This window comes from Pararge aegeria, chromosome 23, assembly GCF_905163445.1.
Source record: "Pararge aegeria chromosome 23, ilParAegt1.1, whole genome shotgun sequence".
In the NCBI taxonomy this organism is placed as follows: Eukaryota; Metazoa; Arthropoda; class Insecta; order Lepidoptera; family Nymphalidae; genus Pararge; species Pararge aegeria.
The window spans coordinates 649902-670275 of NC_053202.1; the positions used below are offsets into that span (position 1 = coordinate 649902).

Here is a 20374-nt window from a genome sequence, read left to right on the forward strand (position 1 = left end):
TTTAAATCTTTTAATAATACCTATGAATAATGTATTCATAGATTTAAAATAAATAAATAAAACCATAAAATTATAACATGAATAATATGGGCAAAAATAATTTACCAACTAGTATTTAAGAAACATTTACATGTTTTGTTTAAATGGCCGGCTAGCTCGGTCGGTAGACTTTTTACTAGATTATTAAAACAAATTCAAGTAGATTGGTTGCTTAGTTAGGTCTTCAAGTAAGGATATACAAACAAACACACTATTGCATTTATAATATTAGTATGGAATATGGATAACTCCGGAATCATAACGCTAGTCGAGTAAATTGGCAAACACCACAAAAAGGGAAAGAATCAATTACCACAGACCTCCCCCTATCGCCCTATACAATTATAATAAACCTGTTAATTCGCAAAGGGGTTAAATAAATCACTACCCCTAATGTTGGTGTAAGATTGATTTTGCCTCATACGTCTTAACGATGACGGGCAGAAAGTAATAAAATATATGTATTATGCCACGTGTGATATATGCACGGAGCTATCAAATAATATTCCGGAATAGATAAAAATCTGCTTTGATAAATGAAGCTGTAATTTTTGTCGTACTTAATTCGTTATGAAAATTAAGCTTAATTTGCTATACTCCGGGACCAGCAGGAGAATCAGTTCTTCAATCCTTTTACTCCACACCAAACAGATCTTCGGCAATGTACCCTCTACGCACGTTTCGCTCCGAAACCGGAGCATCTTCAGGAGATGTTGACTTTACAATGAATAATTGTTAAGTAAACGTCACCTGAACAAATCCTGTCAATTCCGAAAATTTTAATACGCATTTTAAATTAAAAAAAAAATTGCCTATTCCAGAAATACTACTAAGGTGGAGTGGTTTTTGATTATTCTATTAAGTCGTGTACACGGATTCTGTATGTTATTACGTGATGCTAAGCGTTTTCAAGTCCCGGTTTGATGCCTCATTACCTACCCCATTATAAAAAAACGATTTTTTTAACAGTTTCTTAACAATTATTCATTGTAAGTCAACATCTTCTCAGGATGCTCCGGTTTCGGAGTGAAACGTTCGTAGAGGGTACATTGCCTAAGATCTGTTTGGTGTGGAATATAAGGATAAAAAATATTAGAAATTACACCATACAGATTCTCCTGCATTCCGCGGAGTAGGTATAGCAAATTAAGCTTATACGCATAAAAATTATCAGCAATAGCAACAGGCAACAAACATAATCGTCACCCCCGGGTAAACCCGGGGGTGACGATTATGTTTGTGATATATCTCCTACAACTAGGCCAGTCATGGTGAATTTCAAGCGTCGTTAGCGATGTCGTGTTCTCAGCACCACTTGCTTTAATTACTAGTCGAATGACGGATATAAATTATTAATTATAAACTGCTATCATATTCTGGCGCAATCATATTCTATGGGTATGTCATGGTTGAGTATTTAGGGTTGACTTTAAATAACTGAGATGAAGGGTAAAGCTGATAAACAAACAAATATCCTTTTGCATACGTAATCAGCTTATCCCCGATCTTTCCGCATACGAGATTTATAGGGCTAAGGTTCGCTAACTCAATGCGGTTAAAGGAGCTAAGAAATGGACTCTGACACTCGGTAAAGATTAGTATTATTTAGTTTTAGTCTGACTGCATCGTTGGTCTAGTGTCTAGCAAGTTCAACTACAAATCGCGAAGGCCTGAATTCAATTTCCAGGTTAGGCTAGTTATTGTTAGGTATAGTATCAGCCCCGTCCAGGAGGTATACAACGGTTTCCCCGGGCGTCTAACAAAGCCAACAACATGCCGTGGTGGTTTTTTAGTTTGCGTATACCCCCTTTAGCGGGGGGAGTCCCACATAACCTCCGTCCTGCCCAAGGGTCGGAGGTAGCAATAAAAGCAGATCCTGGATGCAAGCGTCACCTTTCCGCATATGAACACTTCTCTTCCCTGCTGTGCTTCCTGTTTCAGCAATCCAGAATTCCGCCCTGTTTGCCGATGACTTCCGGTAATATGACTGAGAATCCCAGTTTGTTTTCGCATTGATGTGCAACGCCCGTGCTGGAATTCCAGCATCAAGTGCGTTGATATTTGGTTGGTTGTTTTGCATGCATGTTCATAGAGGATTGTCAATGAGACCAATAAAGGTTAGATATCAACTGCCACCACTGAGTGTCTATGCCTATACGGAGAAGCAAGTTTTCTTTTTTCTCAGGAAGTTGGGTAAAACATGAAGTTCCGGTCATCGAAACGCACATTTACATCGCCAGTCGATTTCTCCGGCTTGAGTGATGCGCCACGTGTGTCGGTGTTGAGGTTGATTTATGCCTCTGCCACGAGGCGAGGCCGCCGCGAGGCGATCGTGATTTAGGGCCGAATTGATTATGCTGATCCTGCGAACATCAGTTCGGTTGCATTTGAAAAATTGCTTACATTTAAACTTACTTACTTACGAATACTTACGAACCCGAAGAAATAGAGGCTAGTTGAATAATGAATAACTGCCTTGTTGGTGTAGTATCTGACAAGTTCAATTGCGAATATCGAGGTTCCGCGGTTATATGCCTGGCTCAGACTAAGAATAGTTAGGTATCGAAATTTCCTTCTCTGAATTCTCAGTGTCAACCACTTTAAAAAATACGGTAATTTTCCTAGTTACGGTATTTTTCCTCTGGGTTTCAAAGAATATTCTGTCATTTCAAATTTCGGTTGTGTCAATCCGTGTATACCTTTACCAGTTACAAGTTACTTATGACGATTGGATTTAAAGTGATTCATACTGATCTGCGAAAGTTTTGTCTTTGACTTTGGTTGCAAATAACAAGCGCGAAAAGACATGTTATACTTTCTAAGAAAACAGATAAAACATTTGACTAAATTGAACCATCTATTCTTAAAATCCACGAACTTTTCTCCTTGAATAGATAGAAGCGGATCCGAGCGCGGAACTGCGAGCGATATCCGTCGACATCCGCGCTATCCGCCGCGGCGATAAATCACTATTATAGTTCCCAAATATCCGCCTCTCGTCAGCTTCCTGTTGAATTTATGGAACTCGAACGCTTCCACTGGATATTGGAACAAAACCATTTCTCCTTGCAACTACATTTTTTAGCACAGACAATTATTTCGTTTGCTTTTTCTATCCAATTTCCATAGTCTAGATAGGATACGGGAATGAAAGGTTTTATCCCTTGCTTCCTAATAAACTGAGAAGGCTGATTCACGGCCACCACGTCACATACTAATAATAATATGATGAAATATGATGAAATACATAGTAAAAAAAAAAAAAAAAAAAAAAAAAAATACTTAAATACTTAAATAAATATACGACGACAATACACACATCGCCACCTAGCCCCAAAGTAAGCGTAGCTTGTGTTATGTGTACTAAGATGACTGATGCATATTTTTATGAATTATATATACATAAATACTTAGAAAATACATATAAACACCCAGACACTGAAAAACACTTAATGCTCATCACACAAACATTTTCCAGTTGTGGGAATCGAACCCACGGCCTTGGACTCAGAAAGCAGGGTCGCTGCCCACTGCGCCAGTCGGCCGTCAAATAATAATAATTAATGCAAACGTTTGTGTTGTTTGTCTTAGAGACCTTTTTGGTGGACAGCGTTGTGATAAGTGGAAGACTCCCGGTTTTATACCTACCCTTGCTGCTAGGAGGCAGGGGCAATTTGGGATTTATTGAATTTTCTTAATTCTGGTCTGATGCATCGGTAAATTGCAGCCAAACAATTTAGGTTTTGGGTAGGATGCCACGTGAAAACGGATTAGGGGTAGATATTTACCATACCCTTAACAGGTTAGCCCGCCACTATTTTCCGCAAGGTAAGCAATGTTTCAGTGAAACATGATTCTAATAGAACCAAACTAAAAGGTTTTTATACATTTTCGACTCAACCACAGTACCTTAATGAAATTTGAGATTTTTATAGCTTGCGCGCTGCTGTGTAATAATTTATGTATAATGTGTACATAAATTATTATACTCTTTATCAGCAAATTGCACCCAGGATCAGTTTTCGAAGGATCTAAAAGTTAAAGATACAAAAACGGTTCTCAAAGTCTCGAGTTCGGGATACAAAAGTATCCAGGATACCAGCTATCTCTGCCAAATTACAAGAAGATCGGTACAACGGTAGATTCAAACGTATGCAGATGAACAAACAGACACTTTGGTATTTATAATATTAGTATGGAAAAGGGATTTCTTTTTCGAAATTCAATTATCTTAATACAGCGTCTTACCACAACAAAGAAAACAAAGAAATGCATTTACTGGCTAATAGAAATGCATCGGGGTGCAAATATCGGCGCGCCGCTATAAGACGCCATCTTGAATTAGCGTACATTCAGAGCTATCACTGCAAGTGCCGACTTGTGCAGGTCAACTGCGCTGCAAGTGACGCGCTAAAGCGATCTCGATCGATTTTGTTTTTCAATTAAATCTTGATAATTTCTTATCTCAGAATCTTTCTGGGCCAACCAATTCATACGTTCAAACAATGTGTTAAAAAATATTGATTACAGCAAGACTACTATACGTTTGATGAATTTCGTAATGAAAAGTATGCTTGCACATCACCCAGCTTATCTATCTCTCGCAAAATAGAGTAATTATTGTAAAAATGATGTGGAAAAATGATTTCTTGCCGGCTTCTTCTCAGTAGAATCTGCCTTCTGAACCTTAAATGAAGTGAAATGAATGATGACGATGATAATGATTCATATTACATATTAGTAAATAGTAAGGATTTATATAAGTACTCAAAAATGTTGATAGTAGGTAATTATATGATATGTTTAAGTGTATTGAAAGCTAAAAGGCGCGCCTTCTTAAATTACATTCAAGCTGTGAGTAAATCGCCGTATTGCTTCGAGTGCGCACTTCTACGGTCACTTTCAAACGCAATTCATAAGCGAGCGCGATTTTAGCATTATTAAGAAACTAAAAAATTCTGTGTGTCTTTGTTATGTTCAATCACTTCTTCATATTAGTTGGCAAATGTGTACTGTGCCATACTTATGAACTATTTTCGAGTATGATTTTGTCAATTATTGTGAGCTGTAAAGAATATAATTATTATTGAGACCGACATACTTTTAACTAAAAACTATAATGAATAGTTATCTAATTGTATTACTAAATCACTTAGAGCCGTATTTTCAGACCTAACTTGACATCAGTAAGGTGCTGAGTGATGCTAAATGAGGTTGAAAGATCACACAGCTGTGAAACACTCATCTACGTAGTGTTTCACAGCAAAAAAGATATGTTATTGAATATCCTTCTGACGAAATAGTTTTCTTCTTAACGCAATTACGAAAATTTGACTGACAAGTAAAATTGTCTGTAACAAAATTTTTTGTATGTTGTTCTTAGTTATTTATTAAAAAAAATGGTTAAAATAAAATGTATGTTGATATTACTGTTGTAAAATACTTTACGTATTTTTGTTGTTTGAAATTACAAATTTAGAGACTGATATTTCATCCAAGTATAAGTAAAAGAATTTTAACAATAATAATTAATTTGATTTATGATAAACTCTGGAATAAAAATATGCAAAATATATTTCACTCATGAATCCCTTACTCGTATAACTTGAACCAAACGCCATTCTATCTGAGAAGATTCCCAGTTAATTCATTGGCAGCACCCACTGAAAGCGTTCACTAGTCTATTTGTTAAGCGTATTTGGATCAGTTACAGGCGACGTCCAGTTTAATCATATAGACAAATCAGACGGATAAATAGAGTGGTTTCCTATGTTTTTGTATCTTTTTTTACTAAATACCGCAACCGCAAACACTATGAAAACACAAACTAAAGAATCACGGTTATTTAATATTATCTCTAGATATAGTTCGCTACTAGATGTTTGATGTTTCCTACAAATGTTATTTCTATATATTTATGAATATTTAAAAAAATAGACATTATGCAAAACATCGAGAAATAAATACATTTATGTTTACTCTTTACCTTATAATTTTTAGTTTTGTTATATTATGCATAAAAAAAATACAAATATGTCAGACGTGTAAGAATAGGTAAAATTTAATTGGAATATGTTCCTTCTATGTTTGAGACATGTAACAAATCATTCGGTTTAAAAAAATAAATAAACTTTAATCTGAACGTATTAAAAAAAAGGCTTGTGTGAGGAGTCAACATCTATATTAATTTTAAATCAAGAGCATTTTATGTTTACAAATTATATTTGATTATTATTTTAGGATATATCCGGTGACCACGGCAATTTACCAAAAGTGTTGTAAGGTCAGGGGAAATTTGACTGGTTGGAAACCACGTAGCACATTTTTTCTTTTTTATAAATATTATAAATGCGACAGTGTCTCTGTTTGTTTGATTCCAACAACTGGAAAACTTTTTTGTGTTGAACGTGAATGTGTTTTAGTGTTCATCTATTAAAAGTCATGATGTATATTATTTATAAATTACACATCAGTTAACTTAGAACCCATAAAACAAGTTTTTTTTTTTCGCTTAATTTTCTTTTCCAGAAAAGCATCATTATTTCTTTCCCGAAGTATTGTAAAATATAACCTTTAGTGTATCTTTATGGCTTCAAAGTTAAACCGATCCTACCTGTGATAATCTAGTGGATAAATTATATCTTTAGCTACAACGATGAAGGAAAACATCGTGAGATAAACCCGCATGCCTGAGAGTTCTCATGTTCTCAAAGGCGTGTGAAGTAAACCATTCCTCACTTCACCGTAGTGGTTGTTTTATTCTAAAACTATTATTGCGAATGGAATAATAATATTACAATAAAATCGATATCCGTAGGGATACGATTAGCTCCATTCTTAGACCGCTTTATAATTTCGAAATTAAAACTGCAACGACTTATTATCCCGTACGAATGTGTTACTCACCCCCCAGTCTACCCCCTAGGGGTTAAATTGCGAAAAAATCCGCCGAGTTATTCTAATTAGAAATCCAAACAAACCATTAACACTTATCATGGCGAACGTGTGGTGAAGGGGGGTGGGCGCTGTCAGGGGCGAAGGGGGAGGAATAAGAAAACGTATTTACCGAAACCGCTTGTTTCGTATCCTTATACAGGAGAGCGCAGGGTTGCCACTGCTGAGAAAAAATAAATCTTACTTGTTACCATCATCATATCAACCCATTAACGGCCCACTACAGGGTACGGGACTCCTTCTTCAATGAGATGGTTGAAGTTTATGTTTGTGTCGTGCTGCCCAAGAGCGGATTGGTGGGCTTCAAGACCCTTTGAGAACATTAGGACTCAGGTCTGCAGGTTTCCTGACGATGTTTTCCTTCACCGTTCAAGTGATATATAATTGCTTAAAACACACACAACATAAAAAAATTAGAGGTACGTAAAAGACCGAGTGTATTGATGTCTAATTAATTTCAATTTATCTTAGATATTTGGGACGAGTATCTTCTTCTTCTTTCTTAACTATAATATTTTTTTAATAACTGAGTATGTTTCGCTTTATTAACTGTAAGAGAATAACACAGTTCGGAAGCTATTAAGCTAATAAGTTAGTAACTACTTTTGCTATATAAATATCAGGAACGATTTCAAAGGTCACATGCAATGATTGCGACCTAAGTATACTAACACAGTAGTGAAGTTAAATAAAAGCTTTCGTTCGGAGATAAAAGCGATTCATTGTTCAACCCTGCCGTCCATCAAAGGCCCCTCGCTAAGTACATCAAATGAATTGTAAATGAAATAAGCGGCGAGTGCCTTTATCGGCGCGTGAGCTCGTTTATGTGCATGCCGTCTTTGTTTCGAGTCACTGCTATACTACACTACTTCTATTCTGTATTAGCATCAAGAGCCTATATCGGTCCACCGCTGGACTCTCGCAACGAAGGGTTTGCCCATATTCACCACGCTAGGCCGACTAGATGGTAGTTGTAGAACAGAGGACGCCGGTGCCCGTTCTGCGATTTGCCGTCACCACATTGTAAAAGTGCAATATTAAAATCTCCTCGATATTAAATGACTAGCGCATACCAGAAACTTCATCAGCATGCAAGCGGGATGATTGCAAGCCATATTTTAAAAAGCTTAACATATTAACATTCCCATCATTATATATTTATGAGGTAGTCTTATTTGTGGCCGCCAACAAAACAATTTTTACGGAATTCGAAAATAAACGTCATAAAAATGGATTAAGATTCCCCGCACATAAAACCGCTCTCTATAACAATAATTTTTATATTGTGGCGATAAAAATATTCAATAAATTACCTGACGAAATTAAGCCACCAATAAATGATATAAAATATTTAAAAGATAAGTTATTTCAATATTTAAATAAACATTACTTATATACCATTGATGAATATTTAAAATAATGACATTCGAAAGTAATTATTACTTTATTGTATTCTTTGACATGTGCCCATATAAAATTAATTGTAATTTATTATTTATAAATTGTCTGATTGTACTATTATAAAAAGTATTTCATAAATTGTAATTGCCAATATCTCAATTGTACCTACTAGTAACGTCACTTAAAATTTAAATACTGATAACAATTGCTTGCCAAATTAGCGTGGTACAGTTAAGATCCACATATTTTTTTCTATAACACCTATTTACCTGTATCAGTAAATAAATAAAAATTGATTGATTGATAGATTGTTTCATATCCATTGGGATTAAGAAATTTTCAATCGTTGTGTTTTTGCCCGTTCACAAAGCAAGCTTCACAAATCAAGCTACAGACAAAACTTAATATAAGTCAAAATACTACCCCTGCCGGAGTTCGAACCCTAAACCTCCTTTAAAAACCAAAACGTTAATTACAGCGCCAGATAAGTCGGTGCTTACAACAATGAGACATTAATTAAGGTTGATTATGATGACAACTCTCAAAGTATTCTTGGATGGTGCTACGACTATGCTACATCATAGCTACACATTAATAATCGGGTCTACGGTGGCGTAGCACATTGTGGACCTCTTTTTACAATGCGATATTACTAATGATTACTTTGGTTTAGTATTTATATTAATGAATTTTGTTTCTTTTTTGCAGGTAAGCAATACGAAATTCAATCGAAACACGATGGCTAAGGGTAACAGGTATTATATTATTATTATATTTTCTTTCAAAGGAAAGTTTACGTTAATTTGAATCGGCCAAGATATCGATATAGATATATATAGTACAAGATATAGTACCTCATACACAAGAAATACGGTTACACTCATATTGAGAAATGATGACGAAATTTCTCGGTCTTTATAAACCAGGAATCTGAAAATTATAATTTTAAAGTACCGATCTCAGTCTACGCAAGTCTTAAGTAGTTCAATATCTCTTCACTACTTAAAATCATACTTTCATTAACTCCCTTGTCTCAGTCAAGCTCTTCTTATAATTCTTATTTTTTATACCGCAACTTATCTTTGTGATTCTTATATCTTTTATACTATTTACTGGTTATGGAAACCGATCAATGAGTTATCAATTGTTAAACTTTAATTTTAGTAATGTTGAATTTAGTTTCCATTAAGAATTTCCGACATTTTGATATAAGTACGTTGTTCTCTTCCTATGGGGTAAGAATCTTAATTTTAATTTAATTGAAGATGTAATATAGGTCACCTATCTATTTATTCAAATTGCTGTTTTCAAACATATAAAAATGTTACAATAATGTTTATATCTCCTCGCGTACAACTTTAATAATGGAAACTACTTCTGAAATAGTCTTTCTTATTTTGTAGAAAAAAGTCACATCCACCACTTTATTATATTCCATTTCATTGTCATACGACGTAATCCCACAAACTTCATATATCTTGAGCACTACTAGTTCACGTATTGCCCTTTATATTTCAAATCACTAAAAGCTTTATTGCACATAAAACCTTATTTCCCGAGTGAGGAAAGAGTATTCATTTAAAATATATAAGGGAAAGGGACCAAATTTTTAGTTCACAAGAAGACTTGTTAAGGAAAAGCCCTAAAAGGCTTTTTTTATTACGCATTATTAAGTTTATTTGACTCGGTAGTAATCTGCTTTTCATATGAAAGGTAACCGATTCGCACACAAAAACTGTGCAATTTCATTAATTCAAGATGAAAAACTTATGTAAGAGACCATGAGAAAATATGAGAAACTCATTAGCGCTATGTTGAGGATTTGAGTGAAGATACTGGGTTCGATTTCCGACAGGTGAAATTTTAGATTTTTTTCTTTTCTGGTCTCGTGGTGGTACCCACCCTACCGAAATCGTAACCAACCTAACCTAACGTTTTGGTACGATGCCACATAGAAACCGAATAAACAAAAAGCTGATATTACCAATCGACTTACCAGAAATGGACATAAATTAGTGATATCTGCATATCGTCTGCGAAAAGTGCAGAACTCCTTTGTGGGCGTGAGTATACGCTTTTACAACATGATTCCTAAGGTAATTCCAAGACTTACCAATGCAAACATTTAAAAAATGTGTAAAAACACATCTAATGCAGTGAAGTTATAAATTTGATGAATTTCTTAAGTACAAGGTAGATTGGAAGTAGCCAGCTTCGCTCTCATCTCCCGCAAGATAGAAAAATGATTGTAATTGTTGATGTTGGAAAAGAGCTTCTACTGAGTCTCTTACGGACTCTTCTCTGTAGAATCTGCTTTCCGAACCGGTGGTAGAGTCACTACAAACAGACATATTTGCGGTGTCAAAAGTGCTTATAAGTACTAATTGAATTGTGAATATAACTGCTATAGTTTTAGACTGCATTATCACATACATCCAGATGAGATTGCAGTCATGAGCCAACTTATTTTATTGACAGACCAGTCCGTCAACCTCGCTAATAGGTGATAAGCCTCAAATACCTGTAATAGCTCCGGCAACCGTGTTCTTCAGTCCGGAACACAGCAATGCTGCTTGGCAACGGAAATAAGCATGGCGGTAGTTTATTTGGTACGACCTCTGTGACAAAAGCTTTACTACTAATAACTTGTAGTGGAATCCTTGCTAATATTATAAATGCGAAAGTGTCTATACTTCCTTCACGACAAAACTAAGCAACCAGTAATCTTGATTGGTGGCGCAGAGTTAGTTGAAAATACAGAGAGTCAGTGGCGTGCACTTCATACATGCACAATAGCACTGCCTACCCTAAATTTGATGTATAACCCGTATAGGAGGAGATTTTTTGCGAGAAACCCAGTGCACGCGACTGCAGAGAGTAACATAGGCTATTTTTATCCCAGAAAAATAAACGTTTCCCACGGGATTTGTAAATAACCGTAAAATAATAAAGACAATTCTCATTCTCATTGTGCGGCCATTCTCCAGTTCTATAATGAAGCTGCAAGTTGCGACTCACGCTTGACTCCGAGCGCATATTAGGATTCCGCACGCTCAGCTATTTCCCCGTTGTTTGCTCAATTTGAATATTATATTAAACGGCGCGTCATAATGCCGACAACTCTTTAATCTGCAGGCATTCCTCAATTACACGACTTCATTTAATATTAATGAAATTATTTCATTTGTATGCATCGTAGATAGGGCCTGCATGGTTAAACAGTTAAGGCGGACTGTGAATGAGTAGGTTAGTCTTAATCTTACATTTCAAGCAGGCCTTCATAAATTTTTTCAGTAGTTTCAGCGCTATGCGTGGCCAAAATAAAGACAGCGAGGCAGAAAACAAACAAAAATGGAATTACAGTTTTGACTTCAGTATGTTATACGTTACGATTATATGTTCCTTTTCGTTTTTCTTTTTAGTTTTCGTTTAATCCTAAGATTACCTGGCAGAGATCGCTATTTAGCGATAAGGCCGCCTTTTTATTTTTTTGTTTTTTAGAACATGATTGTTGTGTACAAATAAAAACTATAAATAAAATAAATAAATAAATTATAGTGCGCTCTCAAAAAATTATTAAATATATATTCAATCATCATCATCACAACATCTCATACTGGCAGTGGCGTGCATAGAGGGTATGCTCAGGGTATGCAGATGATATGAAATGAAGAAAACCTCCAGTACGAGCTATAAATCACTTAAGGAGAGACATTGAAAGAGTTATAAAAATCCTACCTTTAAGTATTTATGGTCGGATGGCAGCGGGCTAACCTGTTAGGGAGTAAGGCAGTTTTATTAACCTCAGACATATAGGCTACTAACTCTTTGGCAGACAGGTTTCATTATGTTTTCAATCGCCTTTAATGCAAGTGATATTAAATTGCTTCAAAAACAGACATAAGTAAGAAAAGTTAGATGTGCGTGTTCGAACTTTATAAGTAGTGATTAAATTTTAATGCAAAAGCCTGTCTGTTTATTTGTTTGAACTTTTAACAAATAGTACTGGTCTCGACGAAATTTGGAACGGAAATACGAGTAACGTAATGTAACAGAGACTGATATAGAATTCATCCCGAGAAATAGAAGGGTTTCTACGGAATTCATAAAAAAAAAACATTTATATTGTATTTAAAATCAAATTCAAATTCATAAATGTTTTATTCATGTAGACCTTATCACAGGCACTTATGAAGCGTTACATTTAACATGTTACCACTAATATTAGGTGATGGTGATAACTGCATTCGTTATCTTAAAACTAAAGCAAGGAGGGTTCCAAACGCGTCCTGGTCTAAGAAGAGCCCACAAAAAACTTAGCCAGGTTGTTAATTTTTGGATTCCACTTCTGAACCGAGCTAGAGGAATTTTGCCACAGAAATTGCATCGTATTTAAAAGAGCAATCCTTTTGTTTGGAAAAGTTTTACAAAAGCATTTGTTGAAACAGTACGTCAGTGAATAAGCAAATAGGAGTTATTTTGCTTTTATTAATTGCATAAGGTTTATTACACAAACGGTTACGCTTGCAAATCCGTGTGCACGGCTTTGTTATATATAAATACTACGTTTGGTTGGCAGTGTTGATCGACCCCTCGGGTGGACAGACAACATCAAACGAATCGCAGGGAGATAGAGAGAGTTACATATACCTATAAGCTATATTTTATTAGTAGAGAGTTCGCCAGGGATAGTACTACTGTCACGCTTATTTCTACTATTAAAATAGTTGGTTGGTCAATGCTGTAAAACCGTGTCTCAAATTTTTAACGACTATTATCAAAACTTAGTAATACTAGTCGGGACCGACGGCTTAACGTTCTTTACGAAGCACGGAGGTTGACTCCGCCAATTTCCTAACAGCGGACTGGTACTGAAAATTCTTTAACAGAAAAAAACACTGAATCTAACAATATTTGGCCACACCCGAGAATCGAACCCAGAACTTCGTTATCCGCAGTTGAACATGCTAATCATTAGACCAACGAAGCATTTGTAATATATATCATAATTTAATCAAAATAACATGAAACGTACGCCGCCCCTTCTTTTAATAAATTAATGATTTAAAACCCCGACTTTTTATGAAAATTAAGCTTAATTTGCTACATTCCGAAAAGCAAGAGAATCTGTATGGTGTAATTTATAATTTCTCAAGTCTTTATACTCCACACCAATCAGATCTTCAACAGTGCAGAGGGTGCATTGTCAAAGACCTGTTTGGTTAAATTAGGCACGTTTTACCTGCTTTTCGCGTTAGTATAGCAAATTAAGCATAATATTCACAATATATAGTGGAATTCCGCCAAGTAACGCCTGGTTCTATCCAAACCCCTGACTTTTAATATCATGTACATTATTCTACAAGTCGAGCCCTTTAAATTTATACCCACATTGTGATAGTTGTGAAAGATATTTAAACCGGCATTTTGTGACGGCGGCCATCTTTGACAGAATTTTATCAAATCAAGGTAAGAACACTTCCGGCTAATTCACCAATCAAAATCGGCTCGTGCGCTAAGGTGCCACATACAAATAGACACATCCAACTTATAAAGTTTGTGCGTTGGGAGTTTAAAAATCGTCTAGGTGCGAGTTAAACTGTCAAACCGAGGTTTCCGTTTTTCGAAAAACGAAAAAATTATTGGCCGACTGCTTCGGAAACAACGAGCCGAGTTCATTCCTAAAGGATTATTGCTTAAAAAACCTGCGCTTATTATAGAAATGGTTTCATTTTCCGCGAGCAGCTTAAAATTATTCGGTTTAACAAGAAATACAAACCTATTGTAGTAGGTATGTGCTAATGAAACTCTTTTATATTTCGCATCGACCTAGTAACCCCACTTTATAATTTCAACGCCCTCATATATTGCAATTAAAGTACAAACACGTATTTTTAATTTTCATACAGTTCAAGTATTATTTTAATTCCACTCAAAAAATCCAAATTTCATGTCTATAGCTTCGTCGTGGCAATACATATGTTCAAACAATATATTAAAACACATTTATTACAGGTTAGTATAAAGTTGATCAATTTCTTAATCGCAAAGTAGTTCGAATATGATTGTAAATGTTGGTAATGGAAAAGTGCAAAGGTAGAATCTGCTTTGCGGATCGGTGGTAGAGGCACTAAAAATAGACATACCTGACGTTTCATATATGTTTAAAAAGACCGGACTCTTCTTGGCAGCAGAAATAACCATTACTATTTTATTAGTAGTACTACGTTACAAGAAGCTCTCCTATATTTATTACTTTACGATTATCTATTATTTTTTTATTTTATACTCTTATACTACTACAAAAATATTTTCAAAAAATATACCCCATAAACTATAAAAACAGTGAGCATGAACAGGTAGGTCTAGGTCAGATCCCGGAACCTCCCAAATATGTGCTGCGGACGGCCACCGAGGGGGTTTTAGTGGCTAGACATCCTACAACTCGATCTGCCATTGGTAAGCACCAGCTTTTAACCAGACACATAGAGCAATTGTTTAAACCCACCCTTTTTTCAAGTCAGTTATAAAGTGGCTGATTTACTCACATCTCGACTTTTTAAAGAAACTCAAGTCGACCCACAAAACGCGTATATTCCCTCTGTCAAATGCAAGCCATAATACTAAATTACTTAATGCATCGACCTATAAAAGATTTAACGCACTCACACATACACCAAGCCACGCCCCCTGTCGGCGACCCCTTTGTTCTTACATCACACATGCGCAAAACGGCCGTCCGCTTTAGGTGTGTGCGTAAAGGGGAAATAAAATATACAACCAATTTTTCTTACTTACTCTTTTATTTATAGGAACCATTTTGTATTGGCGATCGACGAAATAGTTTTTTTTCAAAAAGATAGACCTTTTTCTAACCACCAACAAAAATTACCTATTTAAAAAAAAAAATGTTCGCAATGCGTCGGAAATTTATGGTATGTTCACAGTTTTCTCGAATTTTCTTTCTTTTTTTTTTTCAGTCGTAGAATTTTTTTCGAAACTGGGCCACAAAAATTTAAATAAATGTAAGGTTAAATTATTTAACTGTTAGCTTTCAATTGAAGTACGTATTATTTTTGTTGAAAGATGGGTGGGCTGAATAAAGATAAAGGGTCTGAATTAGGTACCGGGGCTTCATAAAGGCCCGAGAGATTTCGCGTTTATATTTCTGGCGCAGAGCGAATATCGGCAATTACAATCATTATAGACACAAATTGACGGGAACCAACTTTCCTTCCCCATTACAGATTGACAATAGCTCCTCCATTTCCTTTTGCACCCACTTAAGCATCCCTGTGTGGGTGAGGGGTGTGAGAACTACTGCGCCTGTGTGAGTTTGCCTGCATAAATAGGGGGTGCGTAAGGGAATATCCAGCATTGGCCCGCCGCCACTCGCGACGGAGGGTCGTGTCGTGTCCATAATGTAATTTCTCGAACAACTTCTTACTCCTTTCTGCTATCCTAGTACTAGTTTAACGATACGTATCATGTATTCTCTATAGAAAAAAATTGGTGCTCAATTAATACTTAAAGATTAAGAAAGATATTTTTATATCGGCGCTTTGTTATGGCGAGTTGTTAGTTTAGGTTTAGGGTTGTAGTCAATTTTCGCGTTAGTGCATTCAAGATGAACTTCATAGGTGAGTCAACTTCTTTACCATACAATATACCATAAGTTTTAACCCAATCTTGCTATTTAGTATGTGTAACTTTCTTTTTTTGATCATTTACTTTTAACCTTATAATTATTATATCATATAATGTCCACGTTTTAGAAAGGTGCCTTAAGTTACAAGCGAAAATTGAATTATTTACTGTGCAAATAACTGTACGAACAACAGAACCAAATTACAATCTGATTAAATATTCCGGGAATATAACAAGAAATTAATCAAATCGAATAATTCGTTTCGGAAAATTTCATTAAACAGATATTTGCGGCTTGAAATATAATTTATGATTAAAGACCCTTGCAGCACTTATTATTCGCGGAAATTATAAAATTATCATTGTTTAAAATGTTATTTAAACATCCTTTGTCAAGCAAAAACTCAGTTCTCTGTACTATAAGAACTGATATTATTTTATGAAGCAAAGAGTGATTCGTTTTAGTCACTTCTAGACTATTTTATTGGTTGGATATTAAACTTATGCACATTGGTCGAAATCATAATTGAAGACACCTCATTGGTCATTATGCTCTATCAACATGCTGAAGAGCATGATTTAATGATGCCGACAATAAGTCTGGTGCGAATGGAATACAGGAATTAAAGAAATAAACCGAGATAGTCTTGGAATTCCTTTTGTAACCATTTCGAGACTTGGCATACATTCTTCGAATTACTATCGAGACTTGGCAACTTTCAGACATTTTCGTTACAAAAACTGGATATTTAATCCAACCTAAATCAAAAATAAGGATTTTATTTCCTCTGTCTTTACTGAAGCTCGGATCGACTTTCTAAAGGATCGATATATGGTTAGCGTAAATATATTATGGTGTTAACAATGCATATATTCGTCAAATCGAAAATGAATTTGACAGCTTCTAGTAACCTAACCTAACCTTAAACGGGTTTACTTCTTGTTCGAAACGCATTTTTTTTTCTTTTACGAAAGCTTAACAGAATATCTTGTGTTGAGATTATCTGATAAGTCAGTCTTCTTCCTTATTTCTCGTATGTATGCCCGTGTCATCTTAAAAGATGGACTTTTCTGAATGCGGTTTCTATTTCCTGAAGAAATATTTAATCGTAACAGTTTTATCACAATTCAACAATCCGCACTGAGCCAGCGTGGTGGGCAAGGGCCTAAACCCTTCTCATTGTGGGAGCAGACCCGTGCCCTGTGGTGGGCCTTTAATGATGATGATGATAAACAGTTTTAAACCGTGTTTGATGAAAATCTGAGCAGCATTTTAAGTATTATCCTCCTCCTATAGCTCCTTTAGCAGCTGGTGTACGGATTCACTTCTGAATTGCTGAATTGCCACTGGTTTTACTTCCACTTGTCTAAATTACTTGAATCAATTAGGTTTACTTAGTCGTAATAGCCGAGTGGTTAGAGCTTTGGCTACCTTTCGCGAGGACCGGTGTCGCACCGCAATCTTGGCGGAATTTTGTTATTTTAAGAAAAAACACCGTAGGGTAACCTGCATGCCTGGGAGTTCTCCAAGGCGTTCTCAATGGCATGTGCAGTATGCTTATCCACACTGGACCAGCGTTGTGGACTTCGGACTAAACTTTTCTTACTCCGCCAGGAGATCCATGCCCTTTATTGGGCCGGTTATGATGACCGCTTTGATGATGATGTTATTTGATTTTACGAATAGCTAAAAAAGGAAGTCCATCTACAACTGTATTAGTAAATATTAAAACTCTACATATATTTTATTTATCATTAGAATCTAGGATAAATATTGTCTTTTGCTACCATATTCCATCATCACTAAATAATAATCTAACTTATCAAAGTCTCGCAACAGATTTATATGTTACTACAAGTGTTCTAAATACGACGGTCACACTTTGTCACTCAGTAGGTATCTAGTGATACAGTTTAATCCCAAGCTTCATTTGCTAGCTAAACTGGCAACACTTCCTCGTAGATCAGTCTTCAATATGATATAAAAACATTCCTTTATAGAAAGGCAATATTGTATTAAAATTTCGAGTCAGTTCAAAACTTTTTGAGTGTTCAAACACTCGAAACAGAGCTTTTGGAACCATAAATGTTATAATTTATTTTACAACTAGCGTTAACCCAATGCGTTTATTACGGTTTTTTACAAAACCCGTGAGAACCGTTTATTTTCCTGGGATAGAAAGTATTATATGTTACTCTCCGTCCTTTCCAGTAACTCTACGCTAAAACTGAAGCTACTCGGTTAGTTAGGGCGTAAAGGAAGGAGAAACAGACAAACACATTTTCGCATTTGTAATAATACTCGTAGCATACGTTCAATAAAACTTAAAAGCTATTGAGGGGCATAACCAAGATGCCAGTCGGTGCTTTACTGTAACAGAATGCCTAGAAATTTCGAGTCGCTTAAATAAAGAGTCACTTCATTTAACCGGGCAGACTTTGGCCTACAACCAGGCCGTAGGTACGTAGAGCCTCATACCCTACTTGGCTCGGCGCCAAAAGGGTCGACCCCGGACCATGCAGTACGCAATGTACTTTTACACTGATGAGGCATTGTAACCTTTGCGGTTATACGTTTAAGAGTTACAATTGCATGGGCGATGTAACGTTGGTGTAATTTAAGGAGGTAATCGGTTTTCGGGCGCCACTAACATGCTTCCGTGTTACAGTTTTAAGCTGTTTTTAAATTGATGTTTTAAACAATTCAAGTGGATCTTACAAAACCATCTCCACTCATGTAGCGCATAAACTGCAGTGGAAAAGAGTTTTTTTTTGCAGTCAAGTTTATCAATGAAATTTAGGATAAAACAATTTTTTTCTAAATAAATATTGTTATTAATGTTTATCAACCCTTAAAAAAACGTTTTAAATAGATATATCTCGAGCTCATATAATTTATAGAATGATTAACTTAGTAAGCACAAGTTCTTAAATATCCGTTTATTTCTGAAAACAGATTTTGACGAAAAGGTAGGTTAAGAAATCACAATTATTTTATAATGCGGGAAAACCCGCGACGACTTTTTTTCAGTTTCATAGGAAGAAAACTTTACAAGGAGTGTTTTAATCTACTTTATAACTGCGCGGACGAAGTCGGGGGTAACAGCTAGGTTTCACTGGTGTTAAAAGCAGTTAAATACATTATTAATCTTAAGAATTAATCTAAAACAGCATTTAAATTGCTAAAAATCCGCTCGGGAAGTCCTAAATCACCCAAATCCCTTTTTTTGGTTACTAAAATTTGAAATCATAAAAGTGTTCGCGTTTAAAATAAAAGTTCAACAAGAGATGTATATCAAAATTAATTAATTGGGGTGTGATAAGAAACTAGAAACAAAAACTAATATTTAGCGTGGCCCAGTTAAGAACCAAATTAGATATTTTGAGCCAACCATGAGAGTCAACTGAAAGGGTGATGGATCAGTAGGGGGCTACTCTTCAACCTTACGTATCTGAGAATGAGCATGTTAAGGATGTCCCTTCAAAGCATTTAAATCGTCAAACCAGCCTTCAAACTCAAAGTACAGCAATCCTTTGTAGTAAATTCCTATATTTCTTCTGCCGAATTGAACCAATGACCTCCGCTTATTAGACCGCAGCACTCACCGCTTAACCACTAAGGTTTGCTTCACAGCTTTACGGCAGAATTTAAACTGATTTTTAAATTGATGGTAGAGTTTTCAACCCTGCTAAGAATTGAACTCTGGAACCTCAGAATATAAAGCTAAATAGCATGCCACTGCGCCCGAAGAGTCGACATAACAAGCACGTTGGGTAACAAAGAGAAAAGTTAACACTCAACAATCAAAATATTTTTTTGTCAAAACCTAGATTTTCAACAAAAGCCTCCGAAAGCCAGACTCCATCGCATTGTAGACTGTTTCTGCTTTGTTCGCTTCGCGGGATATTATGTCGAAAGGAGAGATAAAGAAAAGCCAAAGAATATCTCGTTATTGTACTTTGTGTGCAATCAAAGACAGACTACTTCAAAACTCAAAAAAATGGTTTACTTAAAAATGATTTCAAATAAAAGGATTAGCAAATAATAAAAATCTTAAAACCTCGAATAAGACATTTCTTATTCGTCGAATAAGAAATGTTGGCGGCATCTCCTAAATTTATTTCAGCGAAACTTTTCTTAGCGGACACCTACCTAATAATAGAATTAAATAAATAAAAATATATTACGACCACACACAATTCGCCATCTAGCCCCAAAGTAAACATCGCTTGTGGTATGGGTAAGATGAGTGATGAATATTTGATGAATTACATAAATACTTAAAATACAAACACCCACAGACACTGATAACCAATAATGTTCATCACACAA

At 35.6% G+C, this 20374-nt stretch overlaps 1 protein-coding gene across 2 annotated transcripts in view; it reads left to right on the forward strand.

Annotated features, from left to right (window-relative positions):
• The window catches only part of LOC120634152 (complexin), a 358168-nt gene that overhangs the window by 277804 nt on the left and 59990 nt on the right, over nt 1-20374 (forward strand). Inside the window, exon 1 of one of the 2 annotated variants that reach the window (XM_039904568.1) lies at nt 15785-16034. The exons of the other annotated variant lie outside the window; for it this stretch is intronic. Coding sequence (XP_039760502.1) covers nt 16022-16034 — 13 coding nt within the window. The 5' untranslated portion in view covers nt 15785-16021. Of the gene's footprint in view, nt 1-15784; nt 16035-20374 lie in introns of those variants that run through there. 2 annotated transcript variants of the gene reach the window in all.